The following is a 24397-nucleotide window of genomic DNA, read 5'->3' as shown; positions in this document are numbered from 1 at the left end:
ATGACCCTCACAATTGTCTCATTTGACTACGCAGTTAACCCATTTCGTGGTGGGTTAATAAACATATAGGTAACGTATATGGTGCGTATTATATATTAAGGTAAGAGAAAGTACAACAATTTGTTTACTACTAGCTATCCCGCACGACTGTATGTAATCTTAAGTACTATCATAAGATGTGTAGGTAAAGTGGATGTTTGTTGCTCAATCAAGAAAGGCTATTTAACGTATCTATGGCTAAATAATAGTCTGAATAAGCACATAGCAGGTAAAACGCGAGAGAAGCCGTATTTTGAAGTGTGTAGTTTCAAATATAGATACAAATTTTTCCTAAGAACGTAATGAACTGAAAGCTGATTCAAAGTCCCTTCTGTGATTATTATGGAATCGTAATTCAATGTTTTTCAAACGGTATATATTCACATACATTATCCAGTTCAATGTTAACAATGTGGTAACGTCTATAACCATTTCTTAGTAGTCCGTATCATAAGCATCAGGTAGAGCACATCTTTTATTAACTGCAGACTGTATCTTATTGGAATTAGGAAAATAATTACTAATTATCAATTAGAAATTCTACTACATATAAATAATAATGAGTCATATTACATTGATACAATTTACTACTATGAAATTGCTAAAATTGCTTGTGGTGGACCGTAAAATAAGACAATATAGTATATCTGTAATAAATGACTGATTAGAATTTAAGAAGTTTTTAACTTCATAAATCGTGATTTTGAAGGAAAAACGCTCTACCATTTTCTAAATTATATTTTTTTTTTCCTTGGAGTAAGAATTCTGATTCTAACACCAAGCAAATGCTACTGTTTCGATTGTTATTTCGTAGTTTAAAGACATACAGTTGTATGAAGATAATAATTGCATGTTAATAACAAACTTATTATTGATCGATCAATTGTATGCGCGTGAAGCACGACTTATTGTAATGTATGATAACGATTTTCCCACGGAATGTCATCTATCTAGATCGTTTAATTAATTGCATTGTTTAAATACGTTTACAGAAACATTGAGCGTAGAGATGGCTTAAGAATGTTTTTTGTGTTAAAACTTAAAATATGTGAAGAAAATATGTATCGCTGTTTTACTATTTGTTACTAACTTACACATTCAAAGCGTTACCGAACAGAAGCATAATCATAATCAATTACTTATTTCATGAGTAATAAATAAGAATAATACTTAATATTACCGTAATAATACGCTCTTGTAGGAAGAATAATTCCTCTCGCTTTTCCGTCTTATCGATGTCTCGGTTAATTTTAGTATTACAAAAATATATGTAAAGCGACACACAGACAACCGTTCCCCTAACTTGTTCTTACGTAAAATCGATCATAAAACACATGTGAATGCATCTGTTTAATAGCCCGGTGGGGCTTCAATTGGTGTAGACTTCACATTAATTATATAATATTATGTATATTGAATTGAAATTGAATAATATCATAAATGTCATGAACATAGAATATTGTTTATCAGCAATATACAGGGTGTAATCGTTAAGTGTGCACAGGCGATTTTTCCGTAAGTATTACAGATAACAAAAAACTTTAAACTGATATCGAAAGTACTTAACCTAATGAGTAAAATGGCCGTAATAATTTTTTTTAAATAAATCGAGAAATATGAAAAAAATTATCTTTAAACCCTCCCATACATTAAGTATGAAATATGAATATCCCATATACATTTAATATGAAAGATTTTAGCTTTCTTTTTCTGTTTTGGTTTTCTGCTTTAATTACTTCGCAAATTTGAAGTGGCATTTTCCACGCTTTTTCCGGACATTTTCACGCATTTTCCGGGGATTTTACGAGCATTTTCCGGGCATTTTCCACGCTTTTTCCGGACATTTCCACGCATTTTCCGAATATTTTCCAGACATTTCCCTGGCATCTCTGGTTATTTTCCGGGAATTTCCCAGGAATTTTCCGGGGATTTTCCGAGCATTTCCCGGAGATTTTCCGGATGTTTTCCAGACATTTTCCGGACATTTCCCTGGCATTTTCCGGGGATTTCCAGGCATTTTCCACGCATTTCCCAGACATTTTCCGGACATTTCTAAGGCATTTTCCGGGGATTTTCCAGGCATTTTCCGGATATCTTCCGGACATTTTCACGCATTTTCCGGAGATTTTCCAGGCATTTTCCACGGTTTTTCCGGAATTTTCCACGCATTTTCCGGATATTTTCCAGACATTTTCCGAGCATTTCCCAGGCATTTTCCGGAGATTTTCCGAGCATTTCCCGGGGATTTTCCGGGTGTTTTTCAGACATTTTCCGGACATTTCCCTGGCATTTTCCGGGGATTTTCCAGGCATTTTCCGGACATTTTCACGCATTTTCCGGATATTTTCCAGGCATTTTCCAGACATTTTCCGGACATTTCTAAGGAATTTTCCGAGGATTTCCCGGATATCTTCCGGATATTTTCACGCATTTTCCGGCTATTTTCCAGGGATTTTCCACGGGTTTTCCGGAATTTTCCACGCATTTTCCGGATATTTTCCAGACACTTTCCGAGCATTTCCCAGGCATTTTCCGGGGATTTTCCGAACATTTCCCGGGGATTTTCCGGGTGTTTTCCAGACATTTTCCGGGCATTTCCCTGGCATTTTCCAGGCTTTTTTCGGATATCTTCCGGACATTTTCACGCATTTTCCGGATATTTTCCAGGGACTTTCCACGGTTTTTCCGAAATTTTACACGCATTTTCCGGATATTTTCCAGACATTTTCCGAGCATTTCCCAGGCATTTTCCGGGGATTTTCCGAGCATTTCTCGGAGATTTTCCGGGGATTTTCCAGGCATTTGCCACGCTTCTCCCGGACATTTTCACGCATTTTCCGGATATTTTCCAGACATTTTCCAGACATTTCCCAGGCATTTTCCGGTTATTTTCCGGGAATTTCCCAGGCATTTTCCGGGGATTTTCTGAGCATTTCCCGGGGATTTTCCAGACATTACAGGCTATTTCAGAGAAATGTCCGGATAATGCCTGGAAAATATCTGGAAAATACCCGGAAAATGCGTGAAATGCAGGCTCAATTCTGGGGCCGCTATTATTTATCTTATACACTGCAGACATTATTGATAATATTCAATGTTGTAAATTTCATTCCTACGCTGATGATATACAACTTTATCTATCTTTCAAGCCCGATGATACACAGAATAGCTTAGTAAAACTAAATGGTGACCTAGATCGAATTTCTACGCGGTCAGCAAATAATACCTTGCAGCTAAACGCTGACAAAACGAAATTCATGATACTAGGTACACCAAAACAGGTAAAAAGTGTCGAGCAGCAAAATCCTGTACTTAACATTCAAGGCACTGTCATCGAGCGTGTACGTGAGGCTCGTAACTTAGGGGTCATATTCGACGAACAACTTAGATTCGAAAAACATATTAATTCAATAATTTCAAACTGCTTTTACCGCCTGAAAGTGTTGTATAATATTAGGTCATATTTGAACACAGACCTACGTTTAAAGCTTTGTGAATCACTCATACTATCAAAATTCAACTATGCCGATGTGATGTATGGTCCTAGATTGCTGGTACGCACTAAAAACTCCATACAGCGAATGCAAAACGCCTGCGCTCGTTTTTGTTGGGACATACCAGCTCGGACCCATATATCACCCATCCTAAAGTCCAACAAAATTTTAAATATGGAGAGTCGTAGGCGACTGCACCTAGCCTCCCTACTATTCAACGTGGTCATGACCAAGGCACCCGCCTACCTCTACAGTAAACTCACATGGATGGATGATGGCAATCGCATGTATGATACACGGGCGTCCATGTATAAACTTTCAACCCCCAGAAACTATACAGCGGCTTTCAGGGGAAGCTTTACGTACAGCGCTACTAGGTGCTGGAATAACTTACCTCCGCCAATAAGAAATTGCAAAACACTGCACAGTTTTAAACATCAGTACAAAAAAGTTATACTTGCTGAATTTCTTAACCAGCCCTAGTAGCGTTGAATGTATAGCCTTATCTATTTTATTTTATTATGTATATATTCACTCTTATACTTATCTATACGTATAAATTACTTCATTACATCTTATTCCTTAACCCTTTATATTTAAATATCAAGTATGTACAAGTAAGTTTATATTATGTATTGACAATTTTATTTAAACACTTCAATATATTTATATTCTCCTATTTTTTAAATTTGAAATATTTATTTTATTAGCTTTTTATTTTACATCACAAAAGACCGTTCTGGTGCTCCAAGCGTAGCAGGTCGAGGGGACTACTGAAAACCGGCGCCTCTCCTCTAACACGGAGAGGCAAATGCTGAGTAGTCCACCTAATCACGAATACCGACTAATATTTGAATATATTTATTGTATTTTAAGGTTTAAAATTTATTAATGTGTATTGTTCTCAAAAGTGTATTTAGTTATAAGTGAAAAATTGTAATTAAGTATTTGTGATTAAATGTATTTTCTTTCTTTCTTTCTTTCTTCTTTCATATTTCATACTTAATGTATGGGAGGGTTTAAAGATAATTTTTTTTATATTTCTCGATTTATTTTTAAAAATTTGTTACCGCCATTTTACTCTTTACGTTAAGTACTTTCGATATCAGTTTAAAGTTTTTTGGTATCTGTAATACTTACGGAAAAATCGCCTGTGCACACTTAACGATTACACCCTGTATAAGCAGAATCAATCGCGACTGCGACAGCTTTCTTTACCAGTTCGATTAGACGAGAAAGCACGCGTTTGTATGTAATGTGAATTGTGTTTGTGTGAGTTTAAGGGCACATTGAAGGTATCACTTTACCTAACCATCATATAATAAATCATTTGTCAAATAAAATCTATCGTCCAGTAAATGAAATAATCATAAAATATTTATGTTTGGATAGTGTTTACCACGGACATGTATCAAGATAGACTAAGCGAGTGTATGTACTTCCCGTGTCCAAACTACGTTATTGAAACTTACTTGACGCTGGCCTACACTCAGTCCGCGCTTGCAGTTCGCCAAGGAAAGACGTGAAGCTGAATAAAGTAAAATGCCGAATTGCGCCGTTATAAACTGTAGAAACTCCACAGCTGTGAGTGGCCAAGTTAGCAGAGATGTTTCCTTCCACCGGTAAGTAATTTTCTAATCAGAATATGCACTATTTATTTTAAAATCAAATAAAGAATATTTTTGGAAAACGATCGTGACAAACACGGATACCAAATCATACGAAATGATTCGGAATACATTGCGGCTTTTACTTGGCACGGTAAAGATCGCGTCGTATGATAACAAGCAATGAATAGCGTCTTCTCATTTTTCTGTTCTCATTTTTCTGTCCAATTTTGTGGTTAGTGATGTTCATTTGATGCAACAGTTCTCGATTCTAATCGATTTTATAATCGAACAGAAAAATGATAATTTGTAGGAGCAATTTTTCAGAAAAAAAGGCATAGATTTTTTTTGTCATTTAATACGACTTGACCTAGAACTTTTAAGTATTTTAATACAAAGGTACCTACTAAAAATAAATATTACGACATGGACGCCATTAGTTAAAGTGTCATCTTGGGAGTTTTTTAAGAAAACTCCTTATTGCTTAGACTATGTTTGTTTTTTCAGTTTTCCAAGTAACCCGAACATAAAAGGAAAATGGATCGATGCAACGGGACATAAAGATTGATTGATTGACAGTTTCATTACTTTCTTTCGATGGCCTCTCTAGTACGTAGTACATGGTAACTCAATGGGCATATGTAAGAAAAAGCTAAAACACATTAGTTTACTTGTTAGAATATTAAAAGGTTTATAACTTTATTTTATCATCCCTCTGTCTATGGTAATTATCATTTTTAGGGTTCCGTAGCCAAAATGGCAAAAACGGAACCCTTATAGTTTCGTCATGTCCGTCTGTCCGTCTGTCCGTCTGTCCGTCTGTCACAGCCGATTTACTCGGAAACTATAAGTACTACAGTGATGAAATTTGATGGGAATATGTGTTGTATGAACCGCTACAAAAATATGACACTAAATAGTAAAAAAAAGAATTGGGGGTGGGGCCCCCCATACATGTAACTGAGGGATGAAATTTTTTTTTTCGATGCACATACCCGTGTGGGGTATCAATGGAAAGGTCTTTTAAAATGATATAAAGTTTTCTAAAAAACATTTTTCTTAAAGTGAACGGTTTTTGAGATATCAGCTCTCAAAGTCGTAAAAAGTATGTCCCCCCCCCTCTATTTTTATAACTACGGGGTATAAAATTCTAAAAAAAATAGAGGTGATGCATGCTAATTAACTCTTTCAACGATTTTTGGTTTGATCAAAGTATCTCTTATAGTTTTTGAGATAGGTTGATTTAACTGTAATTTATTATATTTGCTGCTACGGAACCCTTTGTGCGCGAGCCCGACTCGCACTTGGCCGGTTTTATTCTGTCTTGAATCGATTTAGTAATCGATTACGATTCATTTATTTGACTACCTCTTAGACATAGATCTAGTTTGATCTGATTTCTTTCGATTTACTTCGATGGGATAGGACGATACTAGAATCGCCGCGCGAGTGGCGGCCTAATCGATTTAGCGTAAAATGAAATTAACATCACTAAAAAGCGCTCGTGACGTCATAACGCGTCAAGGTCAGTACAAAAAATATGACACGCTTGGTTTTCATACAGATCGCGGTACTTGCGTTGTCTACTTAAATATACATGTCTGTGGTGTTTACTATAATTATAGAAAAAAGCTTTTGCTATGTAGTGTTCAAAAGTTTATTTCATTTCCTCTCACTTCGAGCACTTATACTTAGTATCATAATCTGTGTTTGTATGCTCTTTGTTTTGATACCTACCTTTTTCTTACCGTAATCTATTTTTAACATAGATTTAATAATTGTACCTTAATCACTTTATGTTTTTTTTTATACAATTGTGTTTTTTACAATCTCTACTTCAATTATTTATTGACTGAAACGGATAACGACTTCCTATTGTATGCAACGATTAAAACAATTAGTATTTCGGCTCTCTCATGAAACAAAGATTTGCGTACAAATGGGCTTTACGTAAATCTTACTATGTTGAGTAATTGTTTGTTAATTGCACACTTTTTAATTTTTGCCAGTAATTGACGTACTTTCTAAATAATATAATATCTATTTAATTACTTAGTTGAAACGTTATTAGGTATATGTTAACATAATAAACTGAAACGAGGTAATTATTGAATATCATAATTGATATCTTGCGTGTGAAATAATGAGTTAGGGGTGTATTTAATCTCATAAAAAAGAGAAAGATGAATATTTGCCACATACATTAGTATGGGGTATAACAAAACCGCGGGTTTATCCCATCTCTACGTCGAGATTCTAACATACGGTCTACTATTAATATTCCATATATCCCCAATTCCCCTTGGTAGACGGTTTGATGAATGAAGGATTTCAATGTTACCCTTTTCTGCTTAGATAAATTTCCAGCTGCTGATTCATTTGCATTGCATTTGCATTCGAAGCGGCGTTAGATAGTATTTTTTTTGTTTTTAAATGATATAAAATTGAAATAAAATGATAAGTATTTTGTATTTTGTCTATGAGGGAAAATAATATTTACTAATAATGAGTAGGTACGTTTCAAATTCAAGTTATGTTCTTTTTTTGACATAATTGTTAATTTATAACAGTTTGAACGATTATTCTGAACTGATTTAATTTATTTTAATTATTCACCGAACTGTATCGCCTGACTAATAGACATAAGTTATCGAAAGCACTTCGCTGTTCGTTTTCTAATCTATTATATCATAATCCTTAAAAAATAAATTAGGCCTACAAGTCAACAATAACAATACAGTCGACTAATCGCCGGCAGATGGTCAAGTGACGCAAGACGTTGTTCCGCTTTCCGACTGTGGCTAACACGCTGCGTGACAAGCCTTTTAAATTTTACGGGATATTTTTTTTTTAATTCCTTGTAATAATTTACAATATTTATATGTACATAGTTGTAAGAATCCATAGGCTCCTGAACAATTAAACTGTGTGTCAGAAGCATATAGCAATGACTAATAATAGATTATGTTAACAATTTGTTTGTAATTAACATTCTAATAATATTATTCTATTTTGGGGGGGCAAGTATCTCGCCTCGCGGCGGTGTGAAAAAAAATTTTAATTATTCAATTAATTATTAATATTGTAATGATTATTATGTTCCTTACGTAATTGAATGTAACTCATTAAAGCTTTATTTATGATTTACTGTTGAAATTATGCGTTAATTGACACTAGTAGAGTGCTAGCTCCGGTCGTGTCGGATGTCCGTTCTCTATGGGACTTGACTAATTAGAGAGGGCTTGTAAGTCCTATATTCGCACACACGTGTAAACTATCTCTGTTGCAACTATAAAATGTATGAAACTAGAGTTATTTATTGTTTTAATAAACAAAGGTACATATATGTAATTAAAATTTATAATATAAAGAAATACATGGCTATAAATAAAAAAGCCGTAAGTGTTCATAATGTCAAAATATTTAACCCAATTTAGTAACAAAATTCGGTCTCACAGATTTTTTATTAAATTTTAATTCACCATAGCTATAAAATAATAATTAAATCACATCTAACGACCCAACGAAGGGTCACCCCGTCCGAAACGCGCGCCCAATTTAATTACTGCACTTTCACAGGCGCACGCGCACGCGCCAACGTCTTTATTACATATTCATTAATCCGTACTTTATTCTTCACTAAAGTTCTTTGTAAAGCGAAACATATGTAAATTATTCAGGCTTTCTGATTTAACTTTATGTTAAAATAGCGCTTATCCTAATCATTCTCCTTGAAGTCAGTAAGGCATAAGGACATTCCTTAGGGGCTACAGGAACCAAAGCTACAGAATAATATGCCAAACTAAGCATTGCTGAGATTCGCCACATAAAAGCAGTTCTAAGTAAACACTAAGCAGTCAATCCTAGCCATTTATTTAAAGTAAATCTGGCGTAAATATAGAAACTATAATAATAAGTTTAGTTATGCGAAGTGTCAGGATATGTCAATTAGCCGGCTACATAACTCGATCGTAACCCGTCTGTACTCTGTAATTACGGCTAGGTCGCGCCGCGGCCGCGCCGCTTTTATTGTAGGGCTGTCAACTTAATTATATAGCGGGGATTAAGGTTGGCACATCATTAGTTTTAAATCATATTCGCAAGATTCATTTACTATGAGACTACGGGTATACATATATCATGACAGTAAATGTAAAATCGTAAATAGTTGTAAATTTTACAAACACAGGGATTTATTTTATCATTAAACTTTTGATAAATATTTTTTTAATAAAAATGTACCTGGCAACCCTGTGACGTTAAATAAATTGCAATAATGTTTGTGAAGGGCGATTCGACTCTTAATGTTAACTGATACTTATTGAATTCTCGATACGTTAGTTATTTATGGCATAATTAAATAAAGTGATAATTTATGTTTAGAGTTTACATTAACTTCTGTTTATTAAATTATAGTGAGACGTCTGTCGCCGTATAAGTCATGTAATTAATTAAATTATGTATTTATTGCTATTTCTCATTAGCAGTTTACTTTTATATGAAACAAGGTTTATTGGTGGAATGGTAGACCCACTTTTCAGAGAAGCGCTAGGAATGTTTTCGTGACAAACATTGACAGATCTTTACAATTTCTGGAGACTAATTAATATTCTCATTACTTTCACGTCTATTATTATCTATTAATAAAAACTGTATTATCATTTTTATCATTAACTAGCTGTTCCCTGTGGTTTCACCCGCATTGCTCCGCTTATGTTGGTCTATATGTTTTATAGCCTATAGCTTTCCTCGATAAATGAGCTATCTAACACGAAAGAATTTTTGAAATCGGACCAGTAGTTCCTGAGATTAGCGCGTTCAAACAAACAAACTCTTCAGATTTATAATATTAAAAGTCTAGATGACGTTCCCAGAAGACTGTGTTTTCAATTCCTTCCGTATTTAACTTTGGGTTTGCCATTACAAAAAAGCATAATGTTACAACAAACTCTAGTAGCAATAGGTACAACTAGTAATACATGTTATTGTGCCCGTTTTTGTCCGAACCTGTCAGTGATAACGGCACGTTGGATAACAGACGTTTTACTGGATATAGCGTGGAAAGTGTGAAAGCTATGTTACGTGGTTGACAGCTGATTATGGGGGTGACTCATCGATATGTCATTACTGTAACAATTGCTCTTGTTGAAGCCTTTCTTGACCTGTCCATGCGTATGTCACTTTCCAATCAGAAAGACTGCTAGTGTGCTGCTAGCTTAGGTCAGATTCAGAAACTAATGAAATGGGAGGTATAGCTTTGCAATAGGGAGGTACTAGGCATATATAGGAAGGACGATGAAACTGTTTGGATAAATGTTTTTGGTTAAATTTCATAATGTCTAGTAGACCGACCACAGGAAAAGATGATTGAAACGTGTGTTCATTATTCTGCCCTCTTTTAATTTATATAAAGCCTATAAAATTAAATATAATAAAATATTTATTAGGTGAATACTGAGTTGATTTTTTTTTTCATAAGCTCTAGCCTACAGTAGGTACTTTCAGTCCTAATAGACTGACAGTAAAAGTAAAATAAATAAATATTAGTCAGAGAATTTGTCACGTCCCAAAATATACACTAATATTTTTCAATTAACGATTATCACGATTGAGTTGTTTAATCGAGTTAAATGCGAATCGATTTGAATCTATTAAATTAATCGAACTCGAGGTCACAGCGGTCACGGACAGTTGACACCATGTCACGTTTAAATTGCATTTAAGTTTAACTATACATAACTACGTAATTTGAATGCATCGAACATTAATTCTTTGTTTTCGAGTGAGCTGGCCTAAATTTCATTTCTTTTTAATTCGTTTATGACATACCTACTAATATCTAGATATTTTTTTAAGAACACGTTCTGAGTTACGATAAGAAGAAAGCTTATCATTCAATATTTATCAATATTAACATTCGATTTTTCGAGACGAGCACAATATTGTGTTTGAGTACGTTAGTGATTTCCTTTATATTTCTTGGTGTTGTAATAAACGGATGTAGTTTTCTTCATTAAAAATAATGAATAGAAAATCTTTTTACACTATTTATAGAAGAGTCAAGAAAAAGTTAGCATGATTTAATTACAAAATTACAACCTCTTTAGAGGCAGCATCGTGGTTTATCTGTGCATCTTAGTTCTACTTCTATTATTATCTGCGGCACGGCGCATTTAAAAATTAGAACGTGTTTCCCGCTAAACCAGAAATACAATTTCTGTGTATTATTTGTTATGAAATAAAGTTAAATTCGAAAACATTGCGAAATCATAAGGCTACAATTGTTTAATTCGTAATTAATTCTAATCCGCTTCCTATAAATACATTAAACGAAGGTTAATTCAAATTACTGATGATAAAAAGTTTTAACAAAAACCTGGACCAGTTCGTAAACTTGTTTTTAATGCTGGCAATTGTTATCACGACACCGTAAATATTCTCCCCTCATTGTAACCATTCTTGCATATATCCGGCCTTGAAAAAATTGATATGTGCTTATAAACTATTATTTTGTGTTTTATGGATATGGTTCATATGGTGCAGGTAGTGTTCGTAATACCACGTGAGTATGAATTGTAAACTTGAAATAAAAAGGGCAAAGTGCTTTATAAAAATAATCGCTGTTTCTTGAAATGAAATAGCAAAAAATGCATTTAATCATAGCCATGTTTTATAGTAATTATTTAGTTTGTTCTTTGTAGTTCACTACGAGTACATTGATTTGAAATTATTAATCTCTAATAACAAAAATAATGGCCTACTAGAATAGGTACATAAATATTAAACATTTTTCTTGTATTATGTGTGAAGAAAAAACAGACATACTATCATATTTTCCTTCTCTTTCAATAACCATTGTTAAATCTCAAACACAAATGCAACGTTAACGGGATTTCATACCTTATAAGTGTTAAAAACACGTCAATAAGACGTATAAACTATAAACCGTCAACTTAGTAATGAGATAATCACGTTATGACTTAAAAAAAATAAAAAAAAGATAATAATAGTATGAAGATGTTGACGTAGAAACAAAATATAGCCATCTGTGGCAGCATGTGTTGTGTTACACCATCTGACAATCATTTAAAAATAACACAAAGAATTAAACACTCTTGTAATACGCGTATTATTTATTGGTCATTTCAATAAGACACCAGACAAGTACTTAACGAATAACTTAGGCATTGCCCATTGTTACAACTTACATGATATAATATTAAACTCAAAAAAGGCTCTGAAAATCGATGAATTGGTCATATCTAATTAAGAGACCGAAATGTCCTTCAGAAAGAGCTACAGGTAAAATTAATTATTAGTCAAGGAGATAAAATAAATAAATCCTTTTAATTCAAATTGCTAAGTTGACTTCAATTTTTAACGAATTATAAAAATCCATTAACTTTTCTTCGATCTTGGAACATCGAATATTTTTATTTGCGAAAACAAAACCGAGCAAAATCGATAAATCTCGCAAGAATCAAGAAAATTTCCAAAACAATCTCTTTTTCTCTACATAATATAGTTTCTAGATAAATGCTATTTATTCCCCTAAACACGTAGTTATTTATGACCTACTAGCTCTTATTTCCACAATTATGTACATTTACGTATGCGGATCACAACAATGGCGTACCTATCAGACCATTGGGTTACTGTACAACCGTGTGATTTTATATTCATGTAATTTGTGACTGTATTAATTCATCTTCAAAGCGATTTTTAAATAACAAATTCATATCGTTTAAGTTTTAACTTAACGCTGAACAATTGACTAATAAACTTACTACCTACTTATAACAAAATATATTTTTACAGCCCTTAATTTAAACAATTAAATTCAAATACATGTATAATAGGAAATATAACTACTTAGTACAGACACACAACACTACATATAACCTAATATTACTCTCTTTTATCATAGATTGGGTAATCATTGTTTTCCTCATTAAATTCCATTCGGGCAAGCCCATACAATAGTTCAATTTGCACATACCGCCTCCACTTGCCGAAGAAAAGGACTTAATAGAATAAACAGACCATCAAGTACTGATTAAACAATTTGCAATGGGACAATTGAAGTGATGAGTAAATTTCCTGTAACCTGTTTAAAAGTAAGCGGACACAACGATGGGCCGAACTTAATAGATCTCTTTTTAGGGCGCTGTTAAGGGGTGCAAATATTCAATCAATAAATCTAATACAGAAATCTACAAATTTTTATTTGTGTTTCTACTTATTTTTATTCGTGGGCCAAAATATATAAATGGAACAATAGATCATATGTTGCGTTGAAATTAAATAAAAAAGCGAGATGAAATGATATAGATTACGTAATTAACAATGAAAGTAAAGAGAAAAGAAACTAAACACTTTTATTAAATTTTGTTTCATAACTATGTTTTAACTTTAATAAATCCAGCTATATACTAACGTTAATTTTAAGTAATTAATTTGATTGCAATTAGCAATGTATTATAATATTTTTTAAAGTTTTCTGTTGTTATAAATATCTAACGACTTGTAGGCTTCACATAAATTCTGCAGCATACTTAAGTCTTACTTCGACTAACTTACCTATAAGAAACAATTCCAAATTCACCGCAAATACAGTCATCATCTATGTACATACATTATACATTTCATACTAAAAGGGGGCATAAAATTAGTATTTAGTACGCATACTCAGGATCCGTCTCTGGGTGCGCACACGCAGCATATTCGAGCATCTCGCAAGGAGGGTCACTAACTGTTTGATGGACCATTTCCCCAGTTACCCACGGTTGTGGCCGCTCCACTTATAAACGCACTGTGATCAGACTATATTGTTATGGTGACTAGTTGAGGACGACGGTTTCGCTCGCTATTTTGTTTAAGCATCTGTAAATGATTGCGATTATTTTGTGTAAAGTGTAAACATTTATAATAATTATGTTTTCTTTTTCGTATAAGAAAAAGCTTTTTCGCTAAGTATCGGAAACGTAGAGTTATTTCTGTCATGCAATAAGATTATTTCTGTACCATCGTGGAGAAATTTGCAATTGTTCTTACGTATTTTTGATTATATCACAAAAATAGTATTTCAACAAAATCTTGAAAAGAAAATAAGCAATTAAAATAGTTTCACATTTTTTAAATATGAAGCACAAATGATAAATGTGCACGATTAAAATTAAAATACGTTAAGTTTTGGAATTAAAACAAGATTGCATCACAACAAATTCTTTTATAGTGCAACAGATAAAAACTGGAGAAATTTAAGGAATGATAAATTCGCAATTATTCTAACTATATTATTTTAATTACATGGTATTTTTATATGTGCAATGGATTTAATCCTGAAAAATATTAGGAGGAATTAATATAATTTATAATAACAATTATTTCCATACATTAATATTATATTTCTGTACTCGTTGTTAATAAAATCCAGCAGTTTATAATCAATTGATAGATTGATAGACGCTAGCAACGTTTTAACGCAACGCCGCGCCGATGCACATGCGTTAAATATACTAAACATAGTCGGAACTTTACGTTTGTTTGTTTATCTTTAGCGTAACACGTGTGAAACGTGCATTGCTTTAAAAATAGTACATGTTAGGGTTTGTGCAGATTTGATAGATTAATACTGTATACAGTTGACTCATGGTTCTAGGTGAAAAAAGCCAATATTTTCTTTTTGTGACACGCATTTTAAAACAGGGTCATTCTAACAAAAAATATAATGAATATCATATTTAAATATATAGTAATACATCATATCCACAATAAAGTAAAATTCCTATGAGTAAGTAACTATTTGATACAGCTTGAGGGCAACACAGTAAACACTACAAATAAAGAGCAATTGGAAACAATAGGCCGTTTACTTGTGCCCTGCATTCTTTATGAACGAGTCACGGACAGGAGATTAAATATAAAATGGGCGATAGTGTGACACCAGCCTTATAGATAGAGATCGTGTTGTGTTGCGGGCACACCAAGGATTTTATGGAATATTTTATGCAACTCACTTATGGTTATATTTTAATTAACGTAAGTATAAATTGAATAAAATCAAATAAATAATTTCAAAGTGAAAGAGGAATACTGATTTAGTTGGCTGTACACATCGTATTGCAATAAAAGATTACACTAGTACTAATATGACATTTTTACAAAATGCCATATACTTAGTAGTAATCTTTAAATACATTTTTCCAGTTGCAACGAAGAACGACTCTAAATCTTGATAGACTGCAGGTCAATGGAGTGGCCTTATTAACATCATGTGGGAATTATCTCAACACAATTTAACCACACAATAATTATACACAACGAATCAGCCTCATTGTGGTCCAGACCTAACGTAAAAGCACCAAAGTAAGGGGATACACGAAAGCGTCTGCGGGTTGCGGTTCGACTCCGGTATCGCAAACCGACACTGTTTCGCAAATCAGGAAGCCTCATGTCTCTTGTATTGTTGGTGCTTTTTAGTGGTGTAATATTGATTTTGTATGCGAAATAATGATTTAATCGTGGATGGAAAATAAATTGACGTTTCGCAATGTTGGCTGCGGAACAGCCTGGAAATCTTTTTTTTTTTTGACCAATATAAGAGTAAGTATATGCTTGCCTATAATACGGATGTATATTTTCTATATCGTATTTTGATATATTTTCTATTTAGCTTTCATCAAATAGGGCTATTTTTTGCATAATTGCTACTTGGAATATTCAAATATAATTTATGTATAGGTAAGCGAATGATTTATCTCTATTATAAATTATATATCAACCATTATCCTCAAGCTATCGAACTATTCCTATTTCGATTCTTCAAGTTTATGTTGGAAATAATAAATCACCTTTTTGCTCTGATCTCTCCCGTGGGGCTAAGTTTGTGAACTCACAACTTCGGTAATGCTTCATCTTTCCAAACTTCTCAGACAGTTATCTTTATGGAAATAGCTTATTAAATATTATACATTAAGTGCAGTATGTTCAAAGTTTATACATAGATGAAGTTAGGGCAATACTTAAAATATTGTGCTTTTTTAGAATAAGAAATGTTTACTCCGAAGTTTGCCTAAAATAGAAAAGATACGTGCAGTATTATACTAGATAATCTTAAAATATCAGCACTTAAAAATTGACTAGGTATACCTAGAACTAAATGAGATTGTTTCTTTAATCATACATTAAAAACAATCGTTAAAACTGAACAGTATGAAATAGAATTTGGAGCACATGATCGAATCTGCAATTGAAATGATTTAATAACAAACAGGGTCGGGTCTAATTGAAATAAATTGCATTTAAACGACAACAATTGTACGTCCAATTATGTCTTCAATAAATCACTTGAACGCAAGCTTTATATTTTCCTGGGTGAAAAATGTCGTATGCTCGTATTTCGATCTTAAAGTTGTTTATGATATTTATTTAGTTTTGTAAGATAACCGAATGCATAATATCAGTTTCAATTAAACCTATTATAGACCTACTAAACCCAATTACAGAAATTAATTTGGAACAGCTCTATCCTGATTTAAGACAAAAAGTCCCGTTAAAACATTTCGGTTAATAATTAGGTATGCAGATAATACAGATAAAATAATCTTTTGGTCTGTGGCATTTTATGCGAGTTGGATCAAGTATTTCCCACTTAATTAATAAAAATATAATTAGCAACTTATAATAATTCATATTTAACAATCGCTGCACAATATTTATTGACAAAGGTCACAGGCATTTCGATGATCTAAAATTAACAAAATGATATTTATCAGATTGTGTCGCAGCAGGTTTCTTGTGCAATATTCTTGTTTTTTGGCGCCGATGTCGACGCTACTTTTTTAAAATGCATATAACGATATAATATTATCGATCATACATAAAATATAATAATGGAATCATTCAATTTCATTTTATTGTAAATCTGTGGTATTACCCCAAATTACTAAAGTCTAAATAATTACAAATAAGGACAGTACCTTTAAATTAACCATCGTTATATTTTTGTTATACTATGTTCATAGTATACCTACTCCTCACCAAACAATAACCTCCTTATTACGCACCTCCATTCAACAACACACAGACCGTCTAACTAATTCACATATTGACGATATACCAAGAATCAGGAGACAATCCTACGCAGTGGGTGTTTCCTTCCCGGGTCGAAGTCCGGCAGTCCTGTTTCTTGTTATTGGGAATTATCAATTACACGCCGATACAAGGAAAGGATCTAAAGAGAAAGATAGTACAGAATTTTATTATTGTTTTTGAGAAGAATAAAATTAATGGCAGGATGGTAGTAACTATTTAGTATTCACAAATCTGTGGCGGAAGTAAGCTGCTATATCTGCTTAAAATCGCGGCTATTCGGATTTAGTATTTTATTACGTTTTAAATATTTTGTGGAACTGAACTAGATCACGTATTCGTTATAAATCATCGATAGTAGGATTTAATTTTTGTAAAATTCCGCTATCTCCCTGCATTGCAATTTCTACATCTTCGTTCTGAAATACAGTTACAACTTTCTTTTCTAATTACAAAAAAGCTAAGAATTTCTCATAACACTGTTACTTTAACTACAGCATGCGTGCGTGCGTTTATCTGCAAAAACAGTCGACCAATCCCCATCGCGAAGCCGCAGGAGCGGGTTCGATTATCCAATTAAGGAGCGTCGAGTGCAACGCACTAGCCAGCTATTGTCCTGGAATAGGGTTGTCACATCTCATATAAACATAACCCTTTAAACTTTCAATTGTAAAAACAATTCATTTGACTAGGTAATCTAAAAAAAAAATAATAACCTTGCTTTAATATACATTTTAGTAGTGTGATACATAATATGGTTTATTTTTTTTAATAATTATTGTTTTTATTTATCCTCTTTTAAGCATCATAGTTTGTATAATTATAAGTACTATATTTATCTAATTATTTTACTATTCTTCAAAATATTGTATTGCTTCTATAAGTGGAAATAAGAAAGGATATCCATCATCGACGCTATATTGTGCCAAGCCTATTTTGTGCCTTGTAACAACCCTATCTTGAATTGACATCGCATATTGCAAAGCAGGAAGAAATACCTAACAGCTTTGACAACAATGCACCGGATTATTTATGTATTCATTGATAAGGACGTGGGTATACCTTATATTTTATGTATGGAAATCTAGGAAATCACAGGTAAGAACTAAATTCTGAATGACGGCATGGCATCTCGGTTGTAAACGAAATCTTATCCAATTCATAACTTATCAAAACATATCATTAAACCTATTTTGTAAATGTCCAAAAATATGATAAAGGTATTGTTTTTATTCACACTGATCTCATAATAGTTCCAAAGCCCTGAGGCCAGTTCAACTTAACCTATTCTAAGGTCTGCGTGGGCCCAAGGTCTAAAACATAGCCCTTATTGCTGGGACAAAAGAACTCATTTATTCTGTTTGAAAAAGCGTAGGATTATAAAGGTGTAATCATTTGTAGTACTATGCTCGTAACATTGACTCTCAAACTACATAGTTGATAAACAAATGGAGTCTGATATTGGAGTAAATAATATTAATACTAGATAGCAGAATGAACTTGTACAATTTCTAACTGATGAATACAGAAATAAACACAATTCTTACAAGTGAAGCACAGCATTCCTTGAATCCTATAACAGATTTACTGCTCCATTCAGGATTAAACTAAAATAGCTCACGACAAATTGGTTCCATGCAAACGATTCATTTAACAAAGTTTCAGCTCCACATGCATGCTGAACGATATCATGCCAAAACAAAATTATGGTTTCTGCGACTATTACGGTATGATCGATTTTTATTTTTCCCTGGTACCAGTTGGTTCCAGTCTTGTTATCTAATTTATGCACTTCGTTTATTGATTTCATACAATACGGTTTTTGTGAGATTCGCTGAAAATTGAATCGGGTCGTACCGTGCTTGATTTTATGTCCAGTAACGTTTCGGTTGTTGGATTTTGTTTGAGATCAAATTAATTCGGGTGTTTATCGTTTTACGCTTTGTTTTTATTGCATAAAAATAATGTAAACCATTCAAAATGTATTGTTTGTATATTCTCGTCTCATTATCTAATGAATGCAAAATTATTCTTTTTCTTGTATGTTTCTCTAGCTTCCTTTTGTTATGAGCACAAATAATATAGATTTTTGCAAACACATATTATAAGACTGAATAGGAAATCAAGCCACTGTTTTGCGAAGTTAATTCCACATTAAAAAATCAGAACATTTCAATAGCTTTTCTTTGCCTATACTAGTCCTGCGAGTAAAAATAATCAGTTCAACTAACTTTCATAAAGAATCTTACTCAATTCGTGCTTACTTATTTATTATGCATTCAAATGGGGGATTGTACTTTTTTGATCACGAAAATACAATTCACGATTTGGTATATCATCCATGGGCATGATGCCTTTTATATCTGGATAATGGGCTTGTAGCATGTGCTTTGAATATATGACATGTATTTAAGAAGTACATTTTTAAAAGTACTTATGGCCTTTCCCTTATTTAATTTCATTAAAACTTAGACTTTGCGTTCTTTAGTAAATGTGTTTAATACTTCATCTTTGCCAATTAATGATAAAATATCCTTATTTACAATAATTTCGAAGAAAGAACCAGTTATTACCTAATTTGGTGTCGTTTACATTTCCTTATATTGTTTCCTGATCAGACCCTTTCTCAATTCAATAAATTTTCTTGAAACATGAATATTTATTGCAAGGGTGAGTGTAAAATCAAGTTACTTATACAATTTTCTAACAAATACCATGAACGTTAAGATTTTCTCAATGATATTTTCTTTTTCGTGTACACTATTTTTCACCACCAAAGAATTTTTAATACAACAGGCGTTTAATTTTGTCTTTGTTCTAATACTTAATTTTATTTGCCACATAATTTTGGACATGGCGTATTCTAGGTTTAAAACCAGACTTTAGCGTAGTAAATCTAGGTATTGAAGAACAATATAGGATACAATAGGTTTTGACATATAGGCACAGTCGAGGTAGACAAAGAACATTTTTTGCAGGTCGGCATTAACAAAGCACAAGCAAGTAGAATATATCTCATCACGCATTACTCCTCACGTTTTGCCCTCTCCACATAAGGCCTGCCTGTATCATGTAGCCGCTTTTTGCGAGTTCAAGGCTTTACCATAAAAGAAGCTAATACGACAAAAACTTCATGAATTTTTTCGATCAATCTAAATACAAACTTTGGAACAACATTCTGAAACGTTACAGCGTCCATAAATGGATATGCCGTGATATCATCGTTATATCCTTACGTTCGTTTATAGCTATATCTAGGACCACATTTGTGAATACTTCATACATTGAGATTACCAAAATTATCTGTAATAGTTATTATGCTACTACTGTATCAGCTATTTGAAAATATTTTACGTAGTTAAAATCTCAATGCATTTCAAAAATTTCGTCCTTTTTTACACCTACAGACGTTCCTCGTAATTCTATTTTGAGTTAAACTCAAATGAGCGGCTGTCAGCTCCACCGTTTCGCTTTGTGTTTTTAATTATAGTTCATCAGAAAACCTTCGACGAAATTAACTTCATTAGTTTTTATGTACGTTTCGTTACGGCCCTTGTGTCGAGATGCAAATTAGTTTTGACTTAAAATCATCTACGCTAATTTTAGTCTGCGACTGAAAACATAAAAATAAACTTAATTATTATTTTTGAAGGACTCAGCCTTAACACTAATTATTACATGCCATAATAATTAAGTCGATGTTACAAATAAAAGTATTGAACAATCTTTAATAAAGATTTACTAAGTATTTAGCTTAATGGACAACAAATAAAATTTAATTACTTAATTACAGGATATAAGCGTAATTGAATACAATACGATGCATCACGTTGTTTAAGGAAATTAAAAATAAATCATTTTCGTCAAATCACTATAGTCATTAACAGGTGGTCATTTCCTTAAACAACATTCGTCAGAGTTGTTTACTAATGAATGTACCAAAAACGATACATAAAGTCTGGTTTAAAAGAGTTGTGTCATTTTTTGTATTTTGTTAATAGATGTCTAACCAGCGATGGCGTACTACCGTTGTGGGCCGACAGCCATCGGCAGCCGCGCCTCGTGGTCGGTGACCAGCCCGGTGGAGCCCAAGAGCTTCGAGCGGCCCCTCAGCGGAAACTATGACAGGATCTTCAACGCCTTCGAGAGGACAAACGCGTTCGAATACGTCAAGAGCACGTTCGAGGGGAAGGAGGAAAGGTCAGTGCTTCCGGAAAGTAAGGTTATAACGAATATGGTAGAATTGTAGAAAAAGAAAAGCACATTGCAACCAAAAGTGTGACATTTATACTTAGTAGACGGTCTCACAATTTATATTGTAATGATACTGGAAAATTAACATAATCTATTCTAATGTGAAAGTGTTTTGGCTTTTTGGATGATTGCAAAATCGCGAAACTGACCTGCCTGATATAAATTAAATTTGCTTCATAGATAGCTTATAATAGGCCAGTAGAAATCGACACTAAAAAACCCTAAATTCGCAAAGCACGATGTAGATTTGAATGTTTGGTATGTTGTTTGGATCAGTTAGGGTGATGTAAATCCCAATTTGCAACTTCGAAAAAGTTGTGCTCGCTGCGCACCACGTGATAAACTGCGAAAATTTTGGACTTTTTTCACTTTTTGCTCTAAAAGTCATAAACTATGCGTTTCCGACAAGTATGATTCAGTACATAAATTAAGGTTATTAAAATTGCAACAATTTAAGCCTAACTGCAGCTCTCTAAACCTTAAAACGACTAAACTGTGGCCATTCGAAGATGGTTCATTTTTCCCGAAATATTGTAATTTTGCACGCCTCATAAGCGAAGCGTTGAGGTGGGTACTACTGTCACTTCGCGCAAAACATCTGATTTTTCAAACTTAAAATGTCTTTATGTATCATACATTGCACTTGTAAGATAATACATATACACACATATTAAGAAAAAACACTATTTTTAACGTTCATGATATTTTTGATGTCATTTTTGTTATTTAAACTAGTTAAAAAACAGTTTAAAAAAGTTCTGTCTTGGACGTCCGTTTCTACCTTCTTTTTGTTTTTCAGATATTGTGTGTGAAATATTTGTCTCACAGACTTTGTTCTATGCTCTTATGAAAGAAAATTAAATGCACTACAACTTTATTATACGAACTTCTCATAGAACGAGCGGTTTTTGCCAATATTTTGCTTCAAACGGGAGCAAAACTAAAAATTTCAATATTTCGGGAAAAATGAACCATCTTCGAATGGCCACAGTTTAGTCGTTTTAAGGTTTAGAGAGCTGCAGTTAGGCTTAAATTGTTGCAATTTTAATAACCTTAATTTATGTACTGAATCATACTTGTCGGAAACGCATAGTTTATGACTTTTAGAGCAAAAAGTGAAAAAAGTCCAAAATTTTCGCAGTTTATCACGTGGTGCGCAGCGAGCACAACTTTTTCGAAGTTGCAAATTGGGATTTACATCACCCTAACTGATCCAAACAACATACCAAAAATTCAAATCTACATCGTGCTTTGCGAATTTAATGTTAATTTCCACTGGCCTATAACCTGAATTTACATTTTAATTAATCAAAACTAGATAAAAATGCAATTCACAAATTTCCACCTTTGATTTCTACATATTATGGACTTTTACAAAGAGATCTCGAAATAGCTATACGTATGTTTTGCACAATTAGTACTATAAATCCTTCAAAAATTTTACAAGATCTTTCTCCCCAGGCACACAGGCAGCGGCGACGTGATAGTGAACAGGAAGATGAGCAGCAGTTTCGAGCGGGCGGACTGCGCGCTGGCCGCGCAGACGCCCAGCACGGACGACGAGGACTTCCGCGAGAAGGTGCTGTACTCGCAGGCGAGACAGCTGTTCCCGCTGCAGGAGGACCTGGCTGATTGGATCAATAAGACTATTGGTGAGTGGATGAGCTATTTAGTGACGTAATGCAACCTGATTCGTATGTTGTGCACGCTTTTAAGGCAGAAAAACTATTTTAATTCCAGGGAATAACGTAAATCGTAACCACATTTAAAAGTCATTTATTTTGTTAAGTATTTATACTGGTATGATGATAAATATAATCTAACTGTAGTTAGATTCATAAGGTTTTGTAGATTTCGTACGATATTCGTAGTTTCGTAGATATTAATATGCGTATCACAAGAACAATAAATTAAGTGTTCTATCTCCAATATAGCAAAATAGACATCGATTGTTTTTAACTTTTCGTCATTCCATATACATATTTAAACATAACAAAATGCAAAATCATCTTAAATGGAAAAAAGAAAAGCGAGAAACTTGGACATTCGGTTTTCTACGCTTTCATGGGCTACGCAAATGTGTGCCGAAGCCAACGCGTTATCCACGCCTCACCGTCTCCTTGGCGACTGATCCAAGTAATTATCGCGGAAAATTGACAGTCAGCCAGTCATGTTTTGGAAATTAAATCGCCACAATTTGGTGGTAAATTAAATATTCTGTAATAACTAATAGCAATACGGTTCCTAACAAAGTACGGTATATTTAATTAATTTTTGGCGGTTGTCTTATTGACCTTGTCCGCATTAAATAGCATTGTTAAGACTTTTATGGTGAAGCGAATTAGGTAATTAATAGGGATTAATAGATTTAATGAGTAACTGTTAGCAAATTTTCAGCGCCAAAATTCTTGCAACTTTAGTGCAATTTTTAACCGACTTCATTATAGTTTTGCTTCTTATTTCAATATGTTGGATAGGTACTTTTAGTTCCTTTTAGAAACTTTCAGTCTATGCTCTTTTTCGAGATTCAATAACAATTCATCAGTTGATGCTGTTGATGATTATGTTGTTACCGATATGACTTTGAAATTGGAACAACCAGACCTTATTTTATGTATTTAATTCGTGATTAGCGGATTTATTTCGTCCTTTCATCTGTTCGGCTATTGACCAATTCGATATGGATTATCTCGTATTGCAATAACAGATCGTAGACACAGTGTAAATGAGACTAATCGCTTTTACACATCTCTTGATACTACCGGTTTAAATAAATGCTAGATAGATCTAGGTCACTGTATCACGAATGTTCTTAATACCTATAAGTTATTTTACGCTTATTTTCGGCTTTTATCACATCGTTACCAATTATTTCTTAATAGATAAGTATATTAGCATCGTACCTAAAGT

The 24397-nt window shown here is 33.3% G+C and overlaps 1 protein-coding gene across 2 annotated transcripts in view; it reads left to right on the top strand.

The window, feature by feature from the left end:
• LOC149896983 (uncharacterized) overlaps positions 1-24397 on the top strand; it is an 87431-nt gene that overhangs the window by 41697 nt on the left and 21337 nt on the right. For both annotated transcript variants that reach the window (XM_090116638.1, XM_090116637.1), the window contains exons 3-4: positions 21235-21433; positions 22949-23139. In XM_090116638.1, coding sequence (XP_089972764.1) covers positions 21249-21433; positions 22949-23139 — 376 coding nt within the window. In that variant the 5' untranslated portion in view covers positions 21235-21248. The remainder of the gene's footprint in view (positions 1-21234; positions 21434-22948; positions 23140-24397) is intronic.

This window comes from Colias eurytheme, chromosome 26, assembly GCF_061535395.1.
Source record: "Colias eurytheme isolate Ceu_HAF_F1 chromosome 26, ilColEury1 Martin Lab GWU primary, whole genome shotgun sequence".
In the NCBI taxonomy this organism is placed as follows: domain Eukaryota; kingdom Metazoa; phylum Arthropoda; class Insecta; order Lepidoptera; family Pieridae; genus Colias; species Colias eurytheme.
The sequence above is the reverse complement of the archived record's forward strand: the minus strand, read 5'-3'. Positions and strand labels throughout refer to the sequence as shown.